General features: G+C 38.0%; 3 protein-coding genes across 4 annotated transcripts; 1 reads left to right on the top strand and 2 right to left on the bottom strand.

The window, feature by feature from the left end:
• Positions 1–1,421: 1,421 nt before the first annotated feature.
• Positions 1,422–9,953, bottom strand: LOC101307487 (pyruvate kinase isozyme A, chloroplastic-like). The gene is made up of 6 exons (XM_004297933.1): positions 9,402–9,953; positions 9,231–9,321; positions 8,942–9,135; positions 3,853–3,968; positions 2,926–3,404; positions 1,422–2,147 (listed from the first exon to the last, which is right to left on the bottom strand). Exons 1-6 carry the CDS (start codon positions 9,951–9,953, stop codon positions 1,846–1,848), a joined length of 1,734 nt encoding a protein of 577 aa, XP_004297981.1. The 3' UTR covers positions 1,422–1,845.
• A 707-nt stretch (positions 9,954–10,660) lies between these two features.
• LOC101304469 (ADP-ribosylation factor-like protein 5-like) lies at positions 10,661–13,066 on the top strand. The gene is made up of 3 exons (XM_004296552.1): positions 10,661–10,928; positions 11,142–11,371; positions 12,468–13,066. Exons 2-3 carry the CDS (start codon positions 11,180–11,182, stop codon positions 12,825–12,827), a joined length of 552 nt encoding a protein of 183 aa, XP_004296600.1. The 5' UTR covers positions 10,661–10,928; positions 11,142–11,179; the 3' UTR covers positions 12,828–13,066.
• Positions 13,067–13,164: 98 nt separating this feature from the next.
• LOC101304084 (guanine nucleotide-binding protein subunit gamma 2-like) lies at positions 13,165–16,425 on the bottom strand. 2 transcript variants are annotated; one of them, XM_004296551.1, is made up of 5 exons: positions 16,325–16,425; positions 16,072–16,229; positions 13,789–13,841; positions 13,652–13,696; positions 13,165–13,385 (listed from the first exon to the last, which is right to left on the bottom strand). In XM_004296551.1, exons 2-5 carry the CDS (start codon positions 16,213–16,215, stop codon positions 13,301–13,303), a joined length of 327 nt encoding a protein of 108 aa, XP_004296599.1. In that variant the 5' UTR covers positions 16,216–16,229; positions 16,325–16,425; the 3' UTR covers positions 13,165–13,300. The 2 variants fall into 2 exon arrangements, 1 of the variants encoding a protein (XP_004296599.1); XR_184438.1 differs by having other exon boundaries at positions 13,310–13,385; positions 15,088–16,350.
• Positions 16,426–17,727: the final 1,302 nt, after the last annotated feature.

Genomic DNA, 17,727 nt, shown 5'->3' with positions numbered 1-17,727 from the left:
TTATGCAGTGGAGTGGGGGCAAGTTGAATTATGAAGTTTTAGAGTATGATAGTTCGAGCCCACCTCTTTGTGATTTTCACTGAAGAAAAAGCTAGCTGAAAGCAAAGTTCATTAGCATATTGTGACCATGTCATTGAAATCCTTGGCCTGCTTTGCTTTTAGCAAACCCAGCACTCCACATTAAGGTTTTGATTAGGTCTCCTTTTCTTCACTGAAATATTGTGATTTAACAAGTCCTTTGAATAATTAAACGAGAGAAGAACAAGAAAGAGTGGACAAAAGGAGCCTCTGTAGCTGTCTCCCAATGCAGATGCAACAGTTTGAAAAGCTCCGAGTAGCTCCAAGTAGGGTTGTTATGCACTGTTTCTTATTAGTGTCTTGTTTCAGTTAGGCCTGCAACACCACACATATTCCATGTAAAAGCAAAACTGCTTCTTGTCCATAATTTTTTTTTTTGGCGAAACTTCTTGTCCATAATTGAAGGTTGCATATGAGTTGGATTACTTCATATTCATTAATAATGCTTAATGTTTCTTGGATGTGCTGTGTACCTTGTTGTATCTAAGACTTGCTAGTTACTACACATGTAATCGGTACACATAAAATTTTGACAAAATGGTTTGTCGTTGACAAAATCAAGCAACAAAACCTGTATGCTAGAATGATTTGCAAAATGATCCGTGTATGATCAAGCACATTTGTAGAATGTACCAGCGGTGGAGGTGACGGAACAAGGTGTTTTGAACCATATGCATATATACTACTATTGCCGGAATGAAACGCAGCATAGCTAGCAAACTGACTACTTGATATCTCTGTGCCCGAGAGAGATGTCAAGACCAGCATTGCTGCCCTGCAGATTTTTCATACCTACTTTCCATCACTACAAACAGATTGGTCTCTCGTCGGCGCATAAGATACAGCAGGTCAATTAATGGAGTGAAGCTACAACCGTCTTAGCATGCGTTGTTGTGAAGAGGATTTGAGACATGCCTCTCTATGGATATATGGCTCTAAAGTCCTCTTTAGGTATTTGCCTACCATATAAAAATGCAATCCCTGCTTAAAGAAAATCCCAGGAAACACTGCCATCTTTTCTAGGTAAACGTAAATCTACCATATTGTTTTAAACTGTATATTACTATTCTCACACCTCTTGGCTTAGTAGTTGGTAAATCTATCTAGCTAGTTTAGGGATTCGGTAAAGCATGATGAATAGGTAGAATGAAATCTTCCGTTCTTATCAATTGGTTAACGAGATTAGACCTGTGTGCTCCATTACTTATGTGAAGCATGTCAATCAGTTTTGTATGTATCGTATCATTCGTATGGAGAGGGAGTGTAATCCAAAGAGTGAAACAAAATATGACTGAAACCAAGCAAAGTGGACACAAAGAGCACCAGAATACATAAAACACTATAGTAACTTCAAAATGGATCTATCATTGTTGATGTCAAAACAGTAACATTAACTTGAACCAGGCAATACAATAGTTCGGATAAATTATTGTGTTTTGACAAACCATAAAAGCATCTGTGTCTAAAGGATACACATCTCTTCATATTACTCTTAACACAGCAAATTAATGTTACAACTAGCAAGTACTTTGCAAAGCAGGCAGCTCAAGTGGCATAAACCCCTCCAAACTAGGGTGAGATTTAAAAACAGGGTACCCGGGAGGTAAGGTAAATAACTTGTGACTTGTGACTGAACTGTTCCCAGACTGACCCGCTTTTTTTCCACCGTAAACAAATTGTAGTAACGATAGCAACAAATATAGCAGTTCGACAGATAACACAATCAAGTAAGATCAAGAAGAGGTTTGGAATCTAACCAATCAGTACTCACGGAACATTCATAACTTGAATGGACTGCAATATGTCTGAGACAGCAATGACAAGGTCACCTGATTTGATCAGATTCCTGGCCTTCAGCAGTGAGAAGGTCTTGTGAAGGTTGCTTTCCATATCATCAGAAAAAGTCACACGAAATGGTATCAGCCCCCACTGTAGGTTTAAACGTCTCCGTACAGATGTTGTGTTAGTGAAAGCAAAGATTGGGCAATCAGGCCTGCAGCGCGACAGGAGAGATGCCATGTGGCCTGTCTTTGTAAAGATGAAAAGAGCATCCACTTCTAAAGTATTTGCTACAAAATGACAATTTACATCAAGATAAGATTCCACATGCAAGTATACAATGGCAAGAAATTTTGATTTTTCTCTTCTAAGGATCTGAAGAAGAATGAAATTTAACAGCAATGGTCAGTTAATTGACAAGTCAGGCCTTTGAAATGCATTAGCAACAGGTCCCAAAGCGGAGCAAGTGATGAGTAAGGCAATCAGAGAATAATGACTTCAGACAAGCCAAATGACAAAACAAAAGAAGAAAAAGGGAACAATTCAACATTGGACATGAATTTATTCATAACAGTTAACTAATTTTTTCTTTATGCAATATCAAGATATGCTACGATTGTCCGTTTGGTACCCATGGTTTATTACTGAAAAATTTCCTGTTATATAGAGGTTTAATGCATCAAGCCTAGTTGTCTAGAAGCTGGACTAACATTTCCAGATGGCATATACTTGGACTTTTTCCTCTTTATACATTGTCGCACCATCTATATTGTACGTTCCATTCTTGCATATCTTTGTTTCCTCCTTATGTATAATTTTGCTGTATGAGATTTTCAGTCCACTACTGCATGTATTCTTCTATTATTGTTACTTGTGTAAATTTTTAAACAAGACTTCTTATTGAGACAATTAATGCACATCTACTGCAAGTATGGTATGTGATATATGCAACCAACTCAGGCAGCTTCATACCACAGAACAATAAAGTACTTACCAACTGGACAAGTCCTTCAGCTAAATCACAGACATATTTACCAAAGCTAATAATAGATATTAAATAATACTTACCCATCTTGGCAGCAGAAATACAAAGCTCCTCCGATATACTATCTGAAAATGATGATCCAACAGCTGGGAGTAACATAGGTTCATGACGTTTCTCTTCCCTCCACCACCTCTCGATCCTCAAACTAACACTTCTGAGAACAGCTAATGACTTCTCTGGGAACTGGCCCATAGCTGACTCACCAGAAAGCATCAGAGCATCAGCTCGCTGCCTCACTGCTTCAGAAACATCAGCTACTTCAGCTCTAGTGGGAGTAGGATACTCGATCATAGATTCGAGTAATTGAGAAGCAACAATGACTGGCTTATTTAGCTGCCGACATACTTGAACAATCTTTTGCTGGGCTGACGGGACCTGTTCCAATGGTATCTGAGCACCTAGGTCACCTCTTGCTACCATTGCTCCATCTGATGCAAGGATGATCTCTTCCAAGTTCTTTAGAGAGTCAATACTCTCTATCTTTGCCACAACAGAAATATCGCTGCATCAACATGATGAAAGAAATCTCATGAGATGCAAGTTAACCATTTTGGACATATTGAAACTGCCAAACTAAAAGGAACAGTGATAGCACTATATTCTTTACTTGCTGAACTAAAAGGAATGAAAAACCACATAATTCAGATTGAACAGCAAAAAGACATAAATATAGGATTATATTAGCGTATACATACTGAATCTATATATATCGGACTTATTAACAATAAAAAAAAACGATTAAGGAGCAGTCGGTAGTATTAAGTCAAACAGGTGCAGAAAGGAGACTAAATGATAGTAGAAATGGAGATTTCGTGATGATTTGATAACAGTTGCCAAAAGAACTTCTTAAACATACCGTGTACATGTGTGTATGTGTGTGTGTATTATATTATATGGGTGTCCACATGTATTCTGCGTGCCAGTGTGGAGTTTAAGAGTTAACTCTTTACCTGGACCGTGCTGCAATATAGCTTTTAAGATGATTGATCACTTCAGCAGACTTGACAAAAGATACAGCAATGAAATCAACACCTTCTGCGATCCCGAAATCAATGTCCAACCAATCCTGAATATAATGATAGCTTAAGTATGAGATCATTAGTTGTGACAATGAAGAAAATAAAAATAGCAATTCATTCAGCAAGCAAAGGTGCATGTCTTCTTGGGAACATACTAACAAAGGACAATGGCTTTCCAAGTTATAGCTAATGATCATGATATGCTTTTGTGAGAGATTTGAAGCTTGATGAGACAGATTCCACGCAGGATTAATAAAGTATAAGATTCGCTTTACCACCTTCTTGAACCCAAACCTAGTTCTTTGTTGTGAAATAATTATCCTTTTTGCAAACATGCACCATTATTATGAAGTCAAAGTTTTCAAATCATTATATGCCTTCCAAAAACATGCAAAGTTTGACACACACCAGTCCAGAAAAAGTTCTTTTTCGCCAAGTCAAGCCATAACCTAGTCTGTGTTGACAGAGGCTTCACTACTATATAAAATCAAATGTATCGTATATAAGAAAAGAGCAATAAGTTTATAATAAGCTCCTAAGTCACTTTATAATAATATTTGTCTACAAGATGGAGTTTCTGAGGCTGTGACACAAGATGTGGTTGGTTTAGTGAGCGATAATTTGGGCACAATATTAATTGGTTTAGTGGATGGTTTTGTACACTTGCTAATCAGGGAGACTTATCACAATGCCGTGTTTGTGGTAGTTATCATGAAGGGCAGTGCCAAGTAGTTAGCGTTAAATGTTAAAAGTGTAGCCAGCAGGGTAGCTATAAGAGGGAGTTCCCCCAGTTGACTCAAAGGTTACTTAATGCTCGAGCAGAGTTTCTTATAAAGCAATGGGAGATACGTGTGGTGCGTCCAATTGTGGGACTTGCACTGGCATAGGAGGCTATCACGTAGGGAGATAGAGGTCAGCGAGGACGCCATGGGAGTCGAGCCAGATTTCAGCAGGGCCATCCCTGGGAATTTGGACGCCCAAGACAAACTAAATTTAAAGGGCTCCAGAGTCGGGACCTTTCAATACATTTAACTATTTATTCTTAACCAAGTGATACACAAAATATTACTAAAATAAAGATTTCATAGCAACCAAAGGAAAAAAACACAAATATCAAGAACAAAGATGTAATCAATGAGTAAATATATTCCAAAGTAGTACTGAAATACAACTCGTCTTGCACTTTTATACCGTGAAGGTGCTTATTAAACTTGCATGATCAATAAATACATTAAAGCAAAAACACTATATTTCGTATTTTATCAACTTGATAAAACAAACTGATTAAGACGAAAGACTAAAAAACCTCCAACAAATACACATTACAATAGATAAAAAATAAACCAAGTGACTGAAAAAAAAAGTTCAAAAGGCCCACCACAGGGACAAGCCCATACAAGATCAACTAATGAAAACATATTTTAAAAAAAGAAAAAGAAAAAAAAAGAACAGCTCATTTATATTTTCTTTTGTTTTTTCTTGGGTACCGGGTCCCAAGGAATATCCATTCCACAGAACCACAGATGGAACTCTGCGACGAGTCTGCAGCAATGAAAAACTTCACAGTATTTATACAAAATCTGGCCCGGCATTCTGTGTAAATACTTCAGACCCACCCGAACCTGAAGTAGGGTAAATCGCATGCTAAGGTTATTGTGTCAATATAAGCTTATATCAAAGGAAGGCTTGTGAGGGTACTGATATGTTTTAGGCATGTCGTATGTTTTGGTAATGATGTCTCTCTAAGCTTTGTCCTCAGCAAGGTCATTGGTATGCAAGTCATTCTAACTTTTTCTAAGATCTTTTAGAATTCACTCAATTTAGATGCATTGGCAAATTTGCATTCAGTAATGAATAAAACTCTATGCTTTGTCCGCACTAGGATTATTGGCATGCATATATTTTACTCTTCAATGAAAAAAAAAGAAGAAAAACTTCGACTCAGATGCATTGGCAATTTCACATGCGGTAATTATAGAACTCTAGACTTCGTCCTCACTAAGAATATTGCCATGCAAATACTCTAATCCTTACTACCATATTCTAGCCAGATTCAGGCCATCTTCTAGCAGGGCTGGCCCTGAGAATTCAGACGCCCAATACAAACTAAATTAACAGGGTTCAAGAGTCAGGACCTTTCTATACATTTAACTACTTATTTTTAACTAAGCGATATATAAAATATTACTAAAATAAAGATTTCGTAGCACAAGACCAAATGAGTTCAACAAAGGAAAATAAAAAACACCAATATCCAGAAAAAATATGAAATGTGAGTAAATATATTCCAAAGTAACACTGAAATACACTTCGTCTTACACTTTTATATAGCGAAGGTGCTTATTAGACTTGCATCATCAATAAAAAATTAAAAATTACAATTCGCATGATCATTGACACAATTAAACTAAAACAAACTATCTTTTAATGTATCAACTTGATACGAAAATAAATTGATTAAGCCGAAAAAAAACAACCTCAACTACTCAACAAATACACACTACCACATCAAAACTAAACCAAGTCCAAGTGAAGTTTAATTATAAAGAGTCCAAAAGGCCACCAAAGGGGCAAGCCCAGACAAGAGCAATTTAAAAAAGCTCTATTTATCTTTTCTTTTGTTTCTCTTGTGTTTTTTTTTTTTCTTCTGTATTCCAGAGATTATCCATTCCAAAGAACCACAAATGGTACTGTGCGATGAGTCTGCAGCAATGAAAAACTACACAGCATTTATACAAAATCTGGCCCGGCATTCTGTGCAAATACTTCAGACCCATCCGAACCTGAAGTAGGTCAATCACATGCTAAGGTTATTGTGTCAATAAAGCTTATAACAAAGGAAGGCTTGTGAGGGTACTGATATGTTTTGGGGATGGCGTATGTTTTGATATTGATGTCTCTCTATACTCTGTCCTTAGCAAGGTCATTGGTATGTAAGTCATTCTACAGCTTACCAAGATTTATTAGAATTCACTCAATTCAGACGCATAATTAAAAAACAAATTAAACAAAAACAAAACATTTCTAATTGCATCAACTTGATAAGATAATAAATTGATGAAGATGAAAAACTAAACAACCTTAACATCTACACACTAGAATACATCAAAAATAGACCAAGTGAAGTTTAATTAGAAAAAGTACAAAATGCCAACCAAAGGGACAAGCCCAGACAAGATCAATTAATGAAAACAGAACAATTACAAAAATGCCCATTTACATTTTGTTATGTTCTTTTTTCTTGCATTCTTTTATGGGCTGTATAACATAACTTTTTATTTTCAGGGCCTATAGAATTGAAGGCCCAAGGCCTGGGGCTAGTTTGCGTAGTCCCAGGGAACATCCATTCCAAAGAACCACAGATGGTACTCCACGATGAGTCTGAAGCAATGAAAAACATCTACGGCTATTTTGAAAATCTCGCACCGCATTCTGTGTAAATACCTCAGACCCATCCAAACCTGAAGTAGGGTAAATTGCATGCTAAGGTCATTGTGTCAATATAATTCAGAACAAAGGAAGGCTTGCGAGGGTACTGATATGTTTTGGGGGCAGTGTATGTTTTTGTAATGATGTCTCTCTATGTTTTGTCCTCAGCAAGGTCATTGGTATGCAAGTCATTCTAACTTTTACTAAGATTTTTTAGGATTCACTCAATTCAGATGCATTGACAAATTTGCATCAAGTAATGAATAAAACTCTATGCTTTGTCCGCGCTAAGATCATTGACATGCATATATTTTACCCTTCACTGAATAAAAACTTCGACTCAGATGCATTGGCAATTTCACATGCGGTAATGAACAGAACTTTATGCTTTGTCCTCACTAAGATTGTTGGCCTGCAAATACTCTAATCTTTACTAACAAATTCTAGCCAGATTTCAGGCCAATTTTCAGCAGGGCCAGCCTTGAGAATTCAGACACCCAATACAAACTAAATTTACAGGGTTCAAGAGTCAGGACCTTTCAATACATTTAACTATTTATTTTTAACTAAGGGATATATAAAATATTATCAAAATTAATATTTCGTAGCAGAAGACCAAATGAGTTCATCAAAGCAAAATAAAGCACCAATATCCGGGACAAATATGCAATTTGTGAGTATATATTCCAAAGTAACACTGAAATGTGATTCGTCTTGCCCTTTTATCTTGCGAAGGTGCTTATTAAACTCGCATGATCAATAGAAAAACTAAAACTTGCACAATCAATTAAAAAATTAAACTAAAACAAACTATTCCTTGTTGTATCAACTAGATAAGAAAATAAATTTATTAAGACGAAAAACCAAACAACCTCAACAAATACACACTACCACATCAAAACTAAACCAAGTCCAAGTGAAGTTTAATTAGAAAGAGTCCAAAAGGCCACCAATAGGGACAAGCCTAGACAAGATCAATTCTAAAAAGCCCATTTATGTTTTCTTTTGTTTTCTCTTGTTTTTTTCTGTGTTCCAGAGATCATCCATTCCAAAGAACCACAAAAACATCTGCACAATGAGTCTGCAGCAATGAAAAGCATCACAGCATTTATACAAAATCTGCCCCGGCATTCTGTGTAAATACTTCAGACCCATCCAAACCTGTATGCTAAGGTTATTGTGTCAATTAACAAAAGGCTTGTGAGGGTGCGGATTTGTTTTGGGGATGGCGTATGTTTTGGTAATGATGTGTCACTATGCTTTGTCATCAGCAATGTCATCGGTACGCAAGTCATTCTAACTTTTACTAAGATTTCTTAGATTTCACTCTATTCAGATGCCTGGGGAAATTTGCATTCAGTAATATAACTATATGCTATGTGCTATATAGTTATATTTTTTGAATAAACTCAGACTCAGATGCATTGGCAATTTTGCATACGGTAAAGAATAGAACTGTATGCTTTGTCCTCACTAAGATTATTGGCATGCAAATACTCTAATCTTTACTAACAAATCATAGATTCAGATGCATTGGCAATTCGGCATTCAGTAATTAACAAAATTCACAAAAAAGGTAAGAATGAAAAACCTTGGAAGAAATCGTGGGAAGCATGGAATTTCGCTCTCGCACTAGACTCCCGTCCCTCCAGAAAGTCAAGTTAGCCCGGGGCAGCAACAGTCCGGGATCAGTACACTTACACTTGACATCAGGGCCAAGCTTCTCAACCACCTCAAACCTCACCATTCCACCGTCCACAAGTAGTTCATCTCCCACTTTCACATCTGCACCATTATTCACACTCAACAAATCAGTCACTGCAAGTAAAAAACAACAAGTCCAAAAACACTCAAGATTCAAAGATCACTGCTTTAACTACCTTCAGCGAAACCTTCATAGTTGACATTGATGGTGCGCTCCGGAAGAGTAGAACCGAAAGCTCTGACACTAAAAGTCCATATCTCACCATCCTGCAAACACAAAAATGCAAATCAAGCTCATCATCATTATCAAATTAACAAAATGCACACAACTTCATGCCGAAACTGACCTCGGCCTTGACGGAAGAAGCGCCGCCGAGATCGCCCATGTGAATCTCACTCCCCTCAGTATCCATCATAATCGCAACAGCATACCCCTTGTCCTCATTCAACTTCCTCACGCGCTGGATGACGTCGCGGTGCCAGTCGCGCGTGCCGTGGCACATGTTGAGGCGCGCGACGTTCATGCCGCCGGCGGCGAGCGCCTCGAGCTGGTCGGACCCTGCGGAGGCGGGGCCGATGGTGCAGATGAGCTTGGTGCGGCGCGTGCTGCGGAATCCATTCTCCCTGAGCTCGGCCTCGGTGACGGCGTCGACCTCGATGGAGGTGGCGGAGGCGTGGTCCGGAGAAGGGGAGAGGACGGAGGAGGAGGTGCCGTTGGCGGAGACGAGGACGGAGGGGGTTTGATCGGAACCGGCGGCGGAGGCTTTGACGGAGAGGGCGGGGAAGGTAAAGCGGCGGTTGGGAGCGGAGAAGGGGGCGAGGAATACGGAGGAGGAGAGGGGTTTGGGATTGGGGAAGGTTAAGGCGGTTGGGGTGAGGAGGTGGAGGGAGTGAGACATTGTGACTTGGAAATGAGAGAGAGAGAGGGAAAGGTTGGGGAGTTAAGAGAAGGAGAGGGGCGGAGAAACCCAAGGCTTTGGAGGGAGGAGTCTCCAAAGTGAGAGTCCAGGTGGGAGAAAGAGCGGCTGAGACTACTACTGAAGAGAGAGCAGTGATGCGCTGCCGTTTTGGTAGCTGTCTGTTTTGGTGACGTGGCGTATCTAATTGGGAGGCTGTATAGTGAGACCATGTTTATGAGTCTTGACTATCTTGGTCAAGCAAGGTACCTAGTAGCATACACAATTGGCCTCTTAATGTTCTCTATAATGCTATTATCGAGGGTGACTCTATGCTTCCCATCGACTGTCCCCCGCACAAGATAAACATTCCTCTGTGAATCAAGGATATGTTCGATATTTCGATTGAGAAGCTAACTTCGTTGCATATCGCCTTACTTAGTTACTGTTTATGTTCATAAGCATCATTCTTCTTTGTATACTGTCTCCCTTTTATCGTGTCTCTGACATTTCATTTAGATCAACTAGGAGAGGGTGTTCGGAGAGATTCATGAACATTATTCTCCATCTAGTATCTTCCCTTTATTGTGTCATTTGGATCAACTGAGAGAAAGTGTTACGAGAGATTTTTTGTTTTACGTTTGTGGTTAGTTTAAAGTCTCTGAAAACAGAAAAAAATTGAGCATCCCAAATAGAAAGCTAGTGCGCGCCTTGTAATAGCAATACCAACTCCAACGAATCAGAAGCCAACAAGTCAATATATAATTCTGAAGGACCGCTTCTCTTCCTTCCCTTTCTTTCTTACCATCATCACAGAAACAAAGCATATCTGTATCTGATTATATACCGACCCCTCGCCAGAAAAAGCAAACATTTGATTTCCCAAACACTAAAAACCCAAAACTTGTATCCCAAATCAAATCCCCAATTTCAATTTAGGGTTTCTCCGGATCAATCTCAACCTCCATCTTCTTCCAGGTTCGATCATCTTCCTTTCCCACTTTTCAATTCTTGCTAATTTTTCGTTTATGGGATCTGCTTAATCGGATTAAACACACATAAATTAGCTATCTTTTTTATTGATTTCTCTGCGATCTTGATTTGGGTAATCAGAAATGTTATGTATTATCAATATTTGGGTGCTTTTTGATTTGGGTTGTATTGTTTTTCTGATAAAGTTTGGTTCTTTAGGTGAAAGATCTGATCTTTTTTGGATTGGGGGATAGAAGATGGGGGCATTCATATCCAAGTTTTGGTTCATGTTGTTTCCTGCAAAGGAGTATAAGATTGTGGTGGTTGGGTTGGACAATGCTGGGAAGACAACTACTCTTTACAAATTACACTTGGGAGAGGTTGTCACTACGAATCCGACTGTGGGCAGCAATGTCGAAGAGCTTGTCTACAAGAACATTCGCTTTGAGGTACCGAAACCATTACTATTTCTTGTTATGTGTTTGCGTATGGTTTTTGTATTTTGTTGGGTATGAATTGTATGTGGATGAGGAAAAGATGATAGAGGTGTTTGAAGGTTGGGGTTAAGATATGCTTTGTCATCGTGTAGAAGTAAAGAAACTATGTTGAGGGTAGATTTGAAGAAAATTGAAAGGAACTGATAAAATAACGTAAGCAGGAAACAGGGCTTTCTTCATCAGCCAAAGATTGTCTTTTTAGTACGATTAAATGCTAGCAAGGGATGAAGAGGCCCACCTCATTGCTGAGACACTTGTCTGCACGTCTTAGAGAATTCATAAATTCTTGACAGCTGATTGCTTTTCGTTTGTGAAGACGTAAGATATAATAAAACTTAATTTACACTGAAAAGGCAACAAGCCAGGAATAGCTGGGGAGATAAGATGGTCTGTCAATCTAATGTTTCAAACAATTCTGGTATAGTTGAGGGTTAGTGCGTGGTGAGCGTTAGACAAGACGGAAGAACATATATATTGGTGTTATGGGAAGGATCCTTTTCATCATAACCTCTTTAAGATTAACTTTCAGCTTAATACTTGGTTACTCACCCTAACGATTAATATGCATCATTGTTTATGCATAGACAATTACAAACATGTGATTTTCTGATTTAGATAGAGGCAAACTGTATCATCACTTGTGTGTGATGTAAAATACATGATGATTTGTGATTGTCTATTTGGGAACTTTAACATGTCAGGGAACAATATGAATTATCTGTTGATAGGTACTTGAAGCATAAAACTTAATTGTACTTGCTCAATGTTGATGATCAGAAGTTCACGAACTTGAATGTTGTAATTAGAAGTTAATTTGTCTGTTAACATCAGTGGGTCTGGGCGTTTTATTCATTCCAACTCATTGAAGACATTGAGATACTCAATTTAGAAGGCTCTCATATACGTCCTTCATTTTATTTTTATACATCATTCTTTGCCATTTTCATTTCTTTTTCTCCCTTATAAGGCATTATAACATGTTTAGCTTTACTTCTAGTAGAGATGATAAAGAGCTAAAGAAGACACTTGCCAATCATGTAATTGACAGGTGTGGGATCTTGGTGGGCAAGATAGACTGAGGACTTCTTGGGCAACATACTACCGTGGAACTCATGCCATCATTGTGGTAATAGACAGCACTGACAGGGCCAGAATTTCTATCATGAAGGATGAACTCTTCAGGTTGCTTGGACATGAGGATCTTCAACATTCAGTTGTACTGGTTTTTGCTAATAAACAAGATCTCAAGGATGCCATGACCCCAGCTGAGATCACTGACACTCTATCTCTTCACAGCATTAAGAATCATGACTGGCACATCCAAGCATGTTGCGCCCTCAATGGAGATGGGTTGTATGATGGCCTAGGTTGGATTGCCTCACGAGTTACCGGGAAAACACCCAGTTGAAGAGTTTGTCTGAACAAGGTTTTTCATGTATGGGGTTTCAGGGCTGAGTGATGTAAAAACAGTCTGTACCATTAAAGCTATTTCTTGGCAAATTTGTAGATTGTTTATGATTTCAAATGATTTATACATTTTACATTCCGAATCTTGAAGCATGTCACTAACAATATGATATGCCTGGAAAAATGTTCTGCTCCGCCATTACACTGAATCATTTTAATTGAAATTTTTTTACACTGCACAAACAATTGCCCTTCATTAGAGGCTTAGAAAATAGAAAGTATTACCATAAATTGTCATCTACACAAGGAAGTCTTATTTTTTTTTTTTTTTTTTTTCTTCGAGTGAAGCACAATGAAGCTTTGTAAAACATAGGCCAATAAAAGAAAGCTCTGAAAGTTTCAGACTGAAACTATGAAATGTCTGAATGTAAGCCTCTGTGAACAATTGGTACTGGAGGTCTGCTACTCAGACCATCAAAGTATCCAGCATCTGCAACCTTTCGAGTCTTTGGGGCCTTCAAACCATCTATCCCAAAATGGATTAAGGGGGCCACGGGTTCTGTCCTCCAGAAAAATTAACATGATCAGATAAAGGATGGAAAATCAAAGACATGGACTATCTGCTTAGAAGTTCTTGGATCAATCCAAATCCACGCTGTGTATTATAAATCAAATGGTTATGAATCTATGGTTCAGCCACAAGGACCCAAAAAGACCCTTAGATTTATAATAAACGGCTGGGATAGGAAGTCAAGCACACAAATGCAAGCAGAGGCAGAAAGTCCATTTGAGAACTGATGCAAAGATTCAGGACAGAGGTGTTACATTGGGAGTAATGGATCCGGCCTTGTTTCTACATTACTCAGTATTCTGGAATAGACAAAAATTCAATCAACATCTAGTTCAGTTGAAACTGGGGATTCTAGATAAAAATTAAGCAATCAAATATCCGTCATACTTACTCCTTGCATGCAGCTGAGGCCTTGTCTATCTTTTCAAGTTGTTCCAGCTCTTCCTGCTCAAATAACATAAACAGTAAAAATGCATACAACAGTATTATTTAGTACTAAAGCACTTGTAGACAGAACTCTATTCTGTGCAAGAAGAAGATTCTCTACAACAATTTAAAGACCAACATAGAGTGTCATAAAATAAAATTTTGGGTTGCTCACAAGTCTAAAAGAGCCACACCCACAAGCCTCTAGAATAACCAAAATACAAATCTAGTTCATGGAAATTCCTTTGGACAAAAAGAGAGGAAAACAAATTAAACAATAACCATGACAAAGGCCCAATTAACCCAAATGTGAAAAATGTTACAAGATGCTTGAATGGTTTAGGTAACCAAGATCATAAGAAGCTGAAAATGTCATTATAAGATCATGGGAGGTTGAAACATGCCATGAGATTAACATGTCACTAAATAGCTTGACCTCACGAGTAATGGGTGGTAGATCAGATAATTTGATCCAGGGATATACCGATTTATTGGTTACCAAACTTGGTAAAGGTGTACCACAAAAATATTTGAGAATCCAAAACAAACAGTGTCAATACAGTGATGCACACAATTCAACATAATAAAAGGAAAATCATAACTGAGTGACTGCACAGGAAGTAAGATACAGATTGAGGCCGTGAATTCAGGAAGTGGAATGCAAGGCAAGGTATTGTTGCAGATATGTGACAACACCTTGTCAAAAGTTATTTTCAAGTGTCAACAAGAAACAAATGTCATAATAAGAGTTGGTTAGTTCAGCTGTGAAAGAAATAATTGCATTTCCATTCTCAGTGTATCTGAGTTTTTCGGTTACAAACCCAACACGCCCACCGCATCCTCTTTTTACTCAACCTACTTATCAATTTATCCAAACCACCCACTAACCCTGACAACATTATTCTTAATCAGTTACACCACTCAAAACGCTACATTCAACATGCAGAAATAAATTATAGACCAAAGACTCACAGGATAAACTACATTGAAAGATGTCTTGAGCAGTGACTGTTTCACACGTTTAACTAATGATACATGTATCCAGAAAACAAAATACAGAATGAATATCATTGCACATGAAACAAAATGAATATCATTGCACATGAAACATAAAGTTCTCTATATAATTCCGAAGACCCAAGCGTTGACATCAAATTTTCTAAAGGGGGAAAAATATACAATTTCGAACTATGAGATTTCCTGACATAACGTATGAAGATTATTGACTCCTCATAAGTTAATAGGTAAATGATAAGGCCAGCACCTACATGTAAGTATCATCTGCTTCCTTAGTCACAACATCAAGCAGTTGCATCAGCGGAATCATGTACTCATTAACACAGCACAAATAAACACCAATAAGTCTGAACCAACTGTTTCCCTTCTTATCTATCCGCTGCAAACTGAGTTTGCCTTCTCCAACTTGGATACAATAGTAAGCAAGACTGCGATCAGATCACTCAAGTACAAAGCTACATCTTAAGTGCTAAACTGGAGCTGAACAACGTAACCGACCAAAATTTCATCGTCACAAGGGAAAACCAAATCACCCAGATTGAACCCACAAAAATCCACTTCCATAGAAGGACCGTAACAGTAAACAGACAACCACCCTAATAAATATGGCCATTACAAGCAAAGGTGAGATACACTCAAAAGGGTCAGTATTTAACTTGCCATTTCTCACATTTTGAATTAATTGGGAAACCAAACCAACTGATTTAATGAAACAGGATCAGCATTTAACAAACAAATCAAGTACTAACCCATAACTTCTCAAATTCTACCCACTTTCAACACTTACATCAGAAATTTAGAATCTTCACACTCCTGTTAAACATAAATTTTTATGATGGCACGAAACCAACAAGCAAAGCTGAGATTGAACCCAAAAGGGCAGGCATAGAACTTGCTAAACTCTCCCATTCTCCATAAATTGGGTTACCATACCCACTATTTTAATAAAACAGAACCAGAATATAGCAAACAGCTTAACCAGTAATCCTATCCATTTCAAGCAATTCTCTTAGATGCATTATTTGTTTCCAATCCAATTCTATTGTAGATACACCAACCATCAAACTCGAACGAAACCATCAAACCTCTAAAGCTCAAAATTCTCAAAACTAAAATCTCAATCATCTGATTGACACATGCATCCAACCACATAAGAAAGACAAATGCAACAAAATCACTGACTCAATTCCCAATCATCAAACCAAAACAACTCTAAAACACCATCACTGACCTCTAAGAATCTTGCTTCTTGCTCAAACCGTTTCAACTCGGCCTGTATCCGATGCTTCCCTCTAGTATCCGAGGCTGACAGAGACTGCTGCACCCTCTGGGCTGTCGGACTCAGGCTCACGGAATCAGACCCGTCCGATTGCATCTTATCACAAATCACTAAAAAAGCATCAACCTTTTATCTCACTGAATTGTAAAACCAACTTACTATATCACAAAGACACAGAATTGATCATCCAAAGCTAGGCCATTACAGCAGAAACAAACCACAACCCAGAAATCTCTATGGTCCCTACAAGCAATTTCCAATTTCCACGCCAAAAATTTCAAAAGGGGTAGATGGATCTGTCACAGAGGGCTTTGTGGGTTTGGCTTTTTGAATGAAGGAATGAAAGGAAAGGAGAAAAGAGAGAGGCTTTTGTTGGTTGTTAGCATGAAAGCTGGTGTTCTTTGTGTTTTATGTTCTTGTTTCCACTTTTTACTGTGTCTCTCTGTCTTTAATCTTGAGAGGAGTCCGAAGAGTCTATTTGGACTTCGTACAAGTACTACTTTGTGCCAGTCCAAGTCCCACGCGATGTTTCACCCCGCGTATGATGGGAGTTGGGAACCGTAGACAGGACAAGAATTCGCCTAAAGAGCTTGTTTTAGTATTCTAGAAAGGGCAAGTACACACATGTCGTTGATGATGATTGGGTTGGTGAGAGAGTGTACTGTCATTCACTGTCTTTGCCCTTGTCACCCTTGTGGTGTTGCCGTGTTGGAGGAGATTCTAAACAAGTTTAGGGCAAAGATTTGAGTAAAATGACGATTTTTCAATATGAAACTACTCATGAAATAGGATACAAAAAGATCAGGAAGGAGAAAGTTGTGATGTTTCACGTATTGTTTTAGTGGTAATGTTTACTCTAATTAAGAGGTTCTTCTACTGATACCTTCTTAGTTTCTCATTTGACCTCTCATACTCTTTACATCTCATGTTTGTTTTTGAAAATAAAATTTGCTAACCAAATCTCTGTACAGTATCAAAATCAAAAATAAACAAAAGATGAATTCCAATTAAGAATTTTTTTTTTCTTTTTCAAAGAATGCCGATGCAGTCATGCAGCTGCCCTTAAACTTTGCGCTTAAACTTTGATTAATGAAAATTGGGATATTGAGTCTGAACTATTTATTACAAAGATCCGAAATAATATCAAACCTAATTTGTATGCTTTGACAACCTAGTGAATATGTTATCTAGTCGAATAAATAACATACGTTTTTTAGACTTGCTTAGTAGATTATGAATATGATTATTTTTCTTTATTTACATCAGATCGTACTCTTGTATTCCTCTAGATAGAAAAATATTTTCTCCGAGAAAAAAAATTATTTTTCCTCTTTTAGGTTTCAAGAAATGTTTTCTTACAAGACAGTGAGAACCTCAATTCAATCAAACTTAATTGTACCTAGACTTAACTAATATATTTTAGCACTAGCAACCAAGTACAATGCTAGAGCTCATGGTTTACAGACTTTCCAAATCAAAACGCTAGGACTAGATATATCGTTACAGGATTTTTGGCTCATTGTCACCCAACTTTTCATCCGGCTAGTTTAATCAAGGCGCTTGCAGCTTCAGCATCTATATTTGATGTGCCAACGTCAGGTTTGCTTG

Source organism: Fragaria vesca, linkage group LG4 (genome assembly GCF_000184155.1).
Source record: "Fragaria vesca subsp. vesca linkage group LG4, FraVesHawaii_1.0, whole genome shotgun sequence".
NCBI lineage: Eukaryota > Viridiplantae > Streptophyta > Magnoliopsida > Rosales > Rosaceae > Fragaria > Fragaria vesca.
This window is presented reverse-complemented; position numbering and strand designations above follow the sequence as displayed.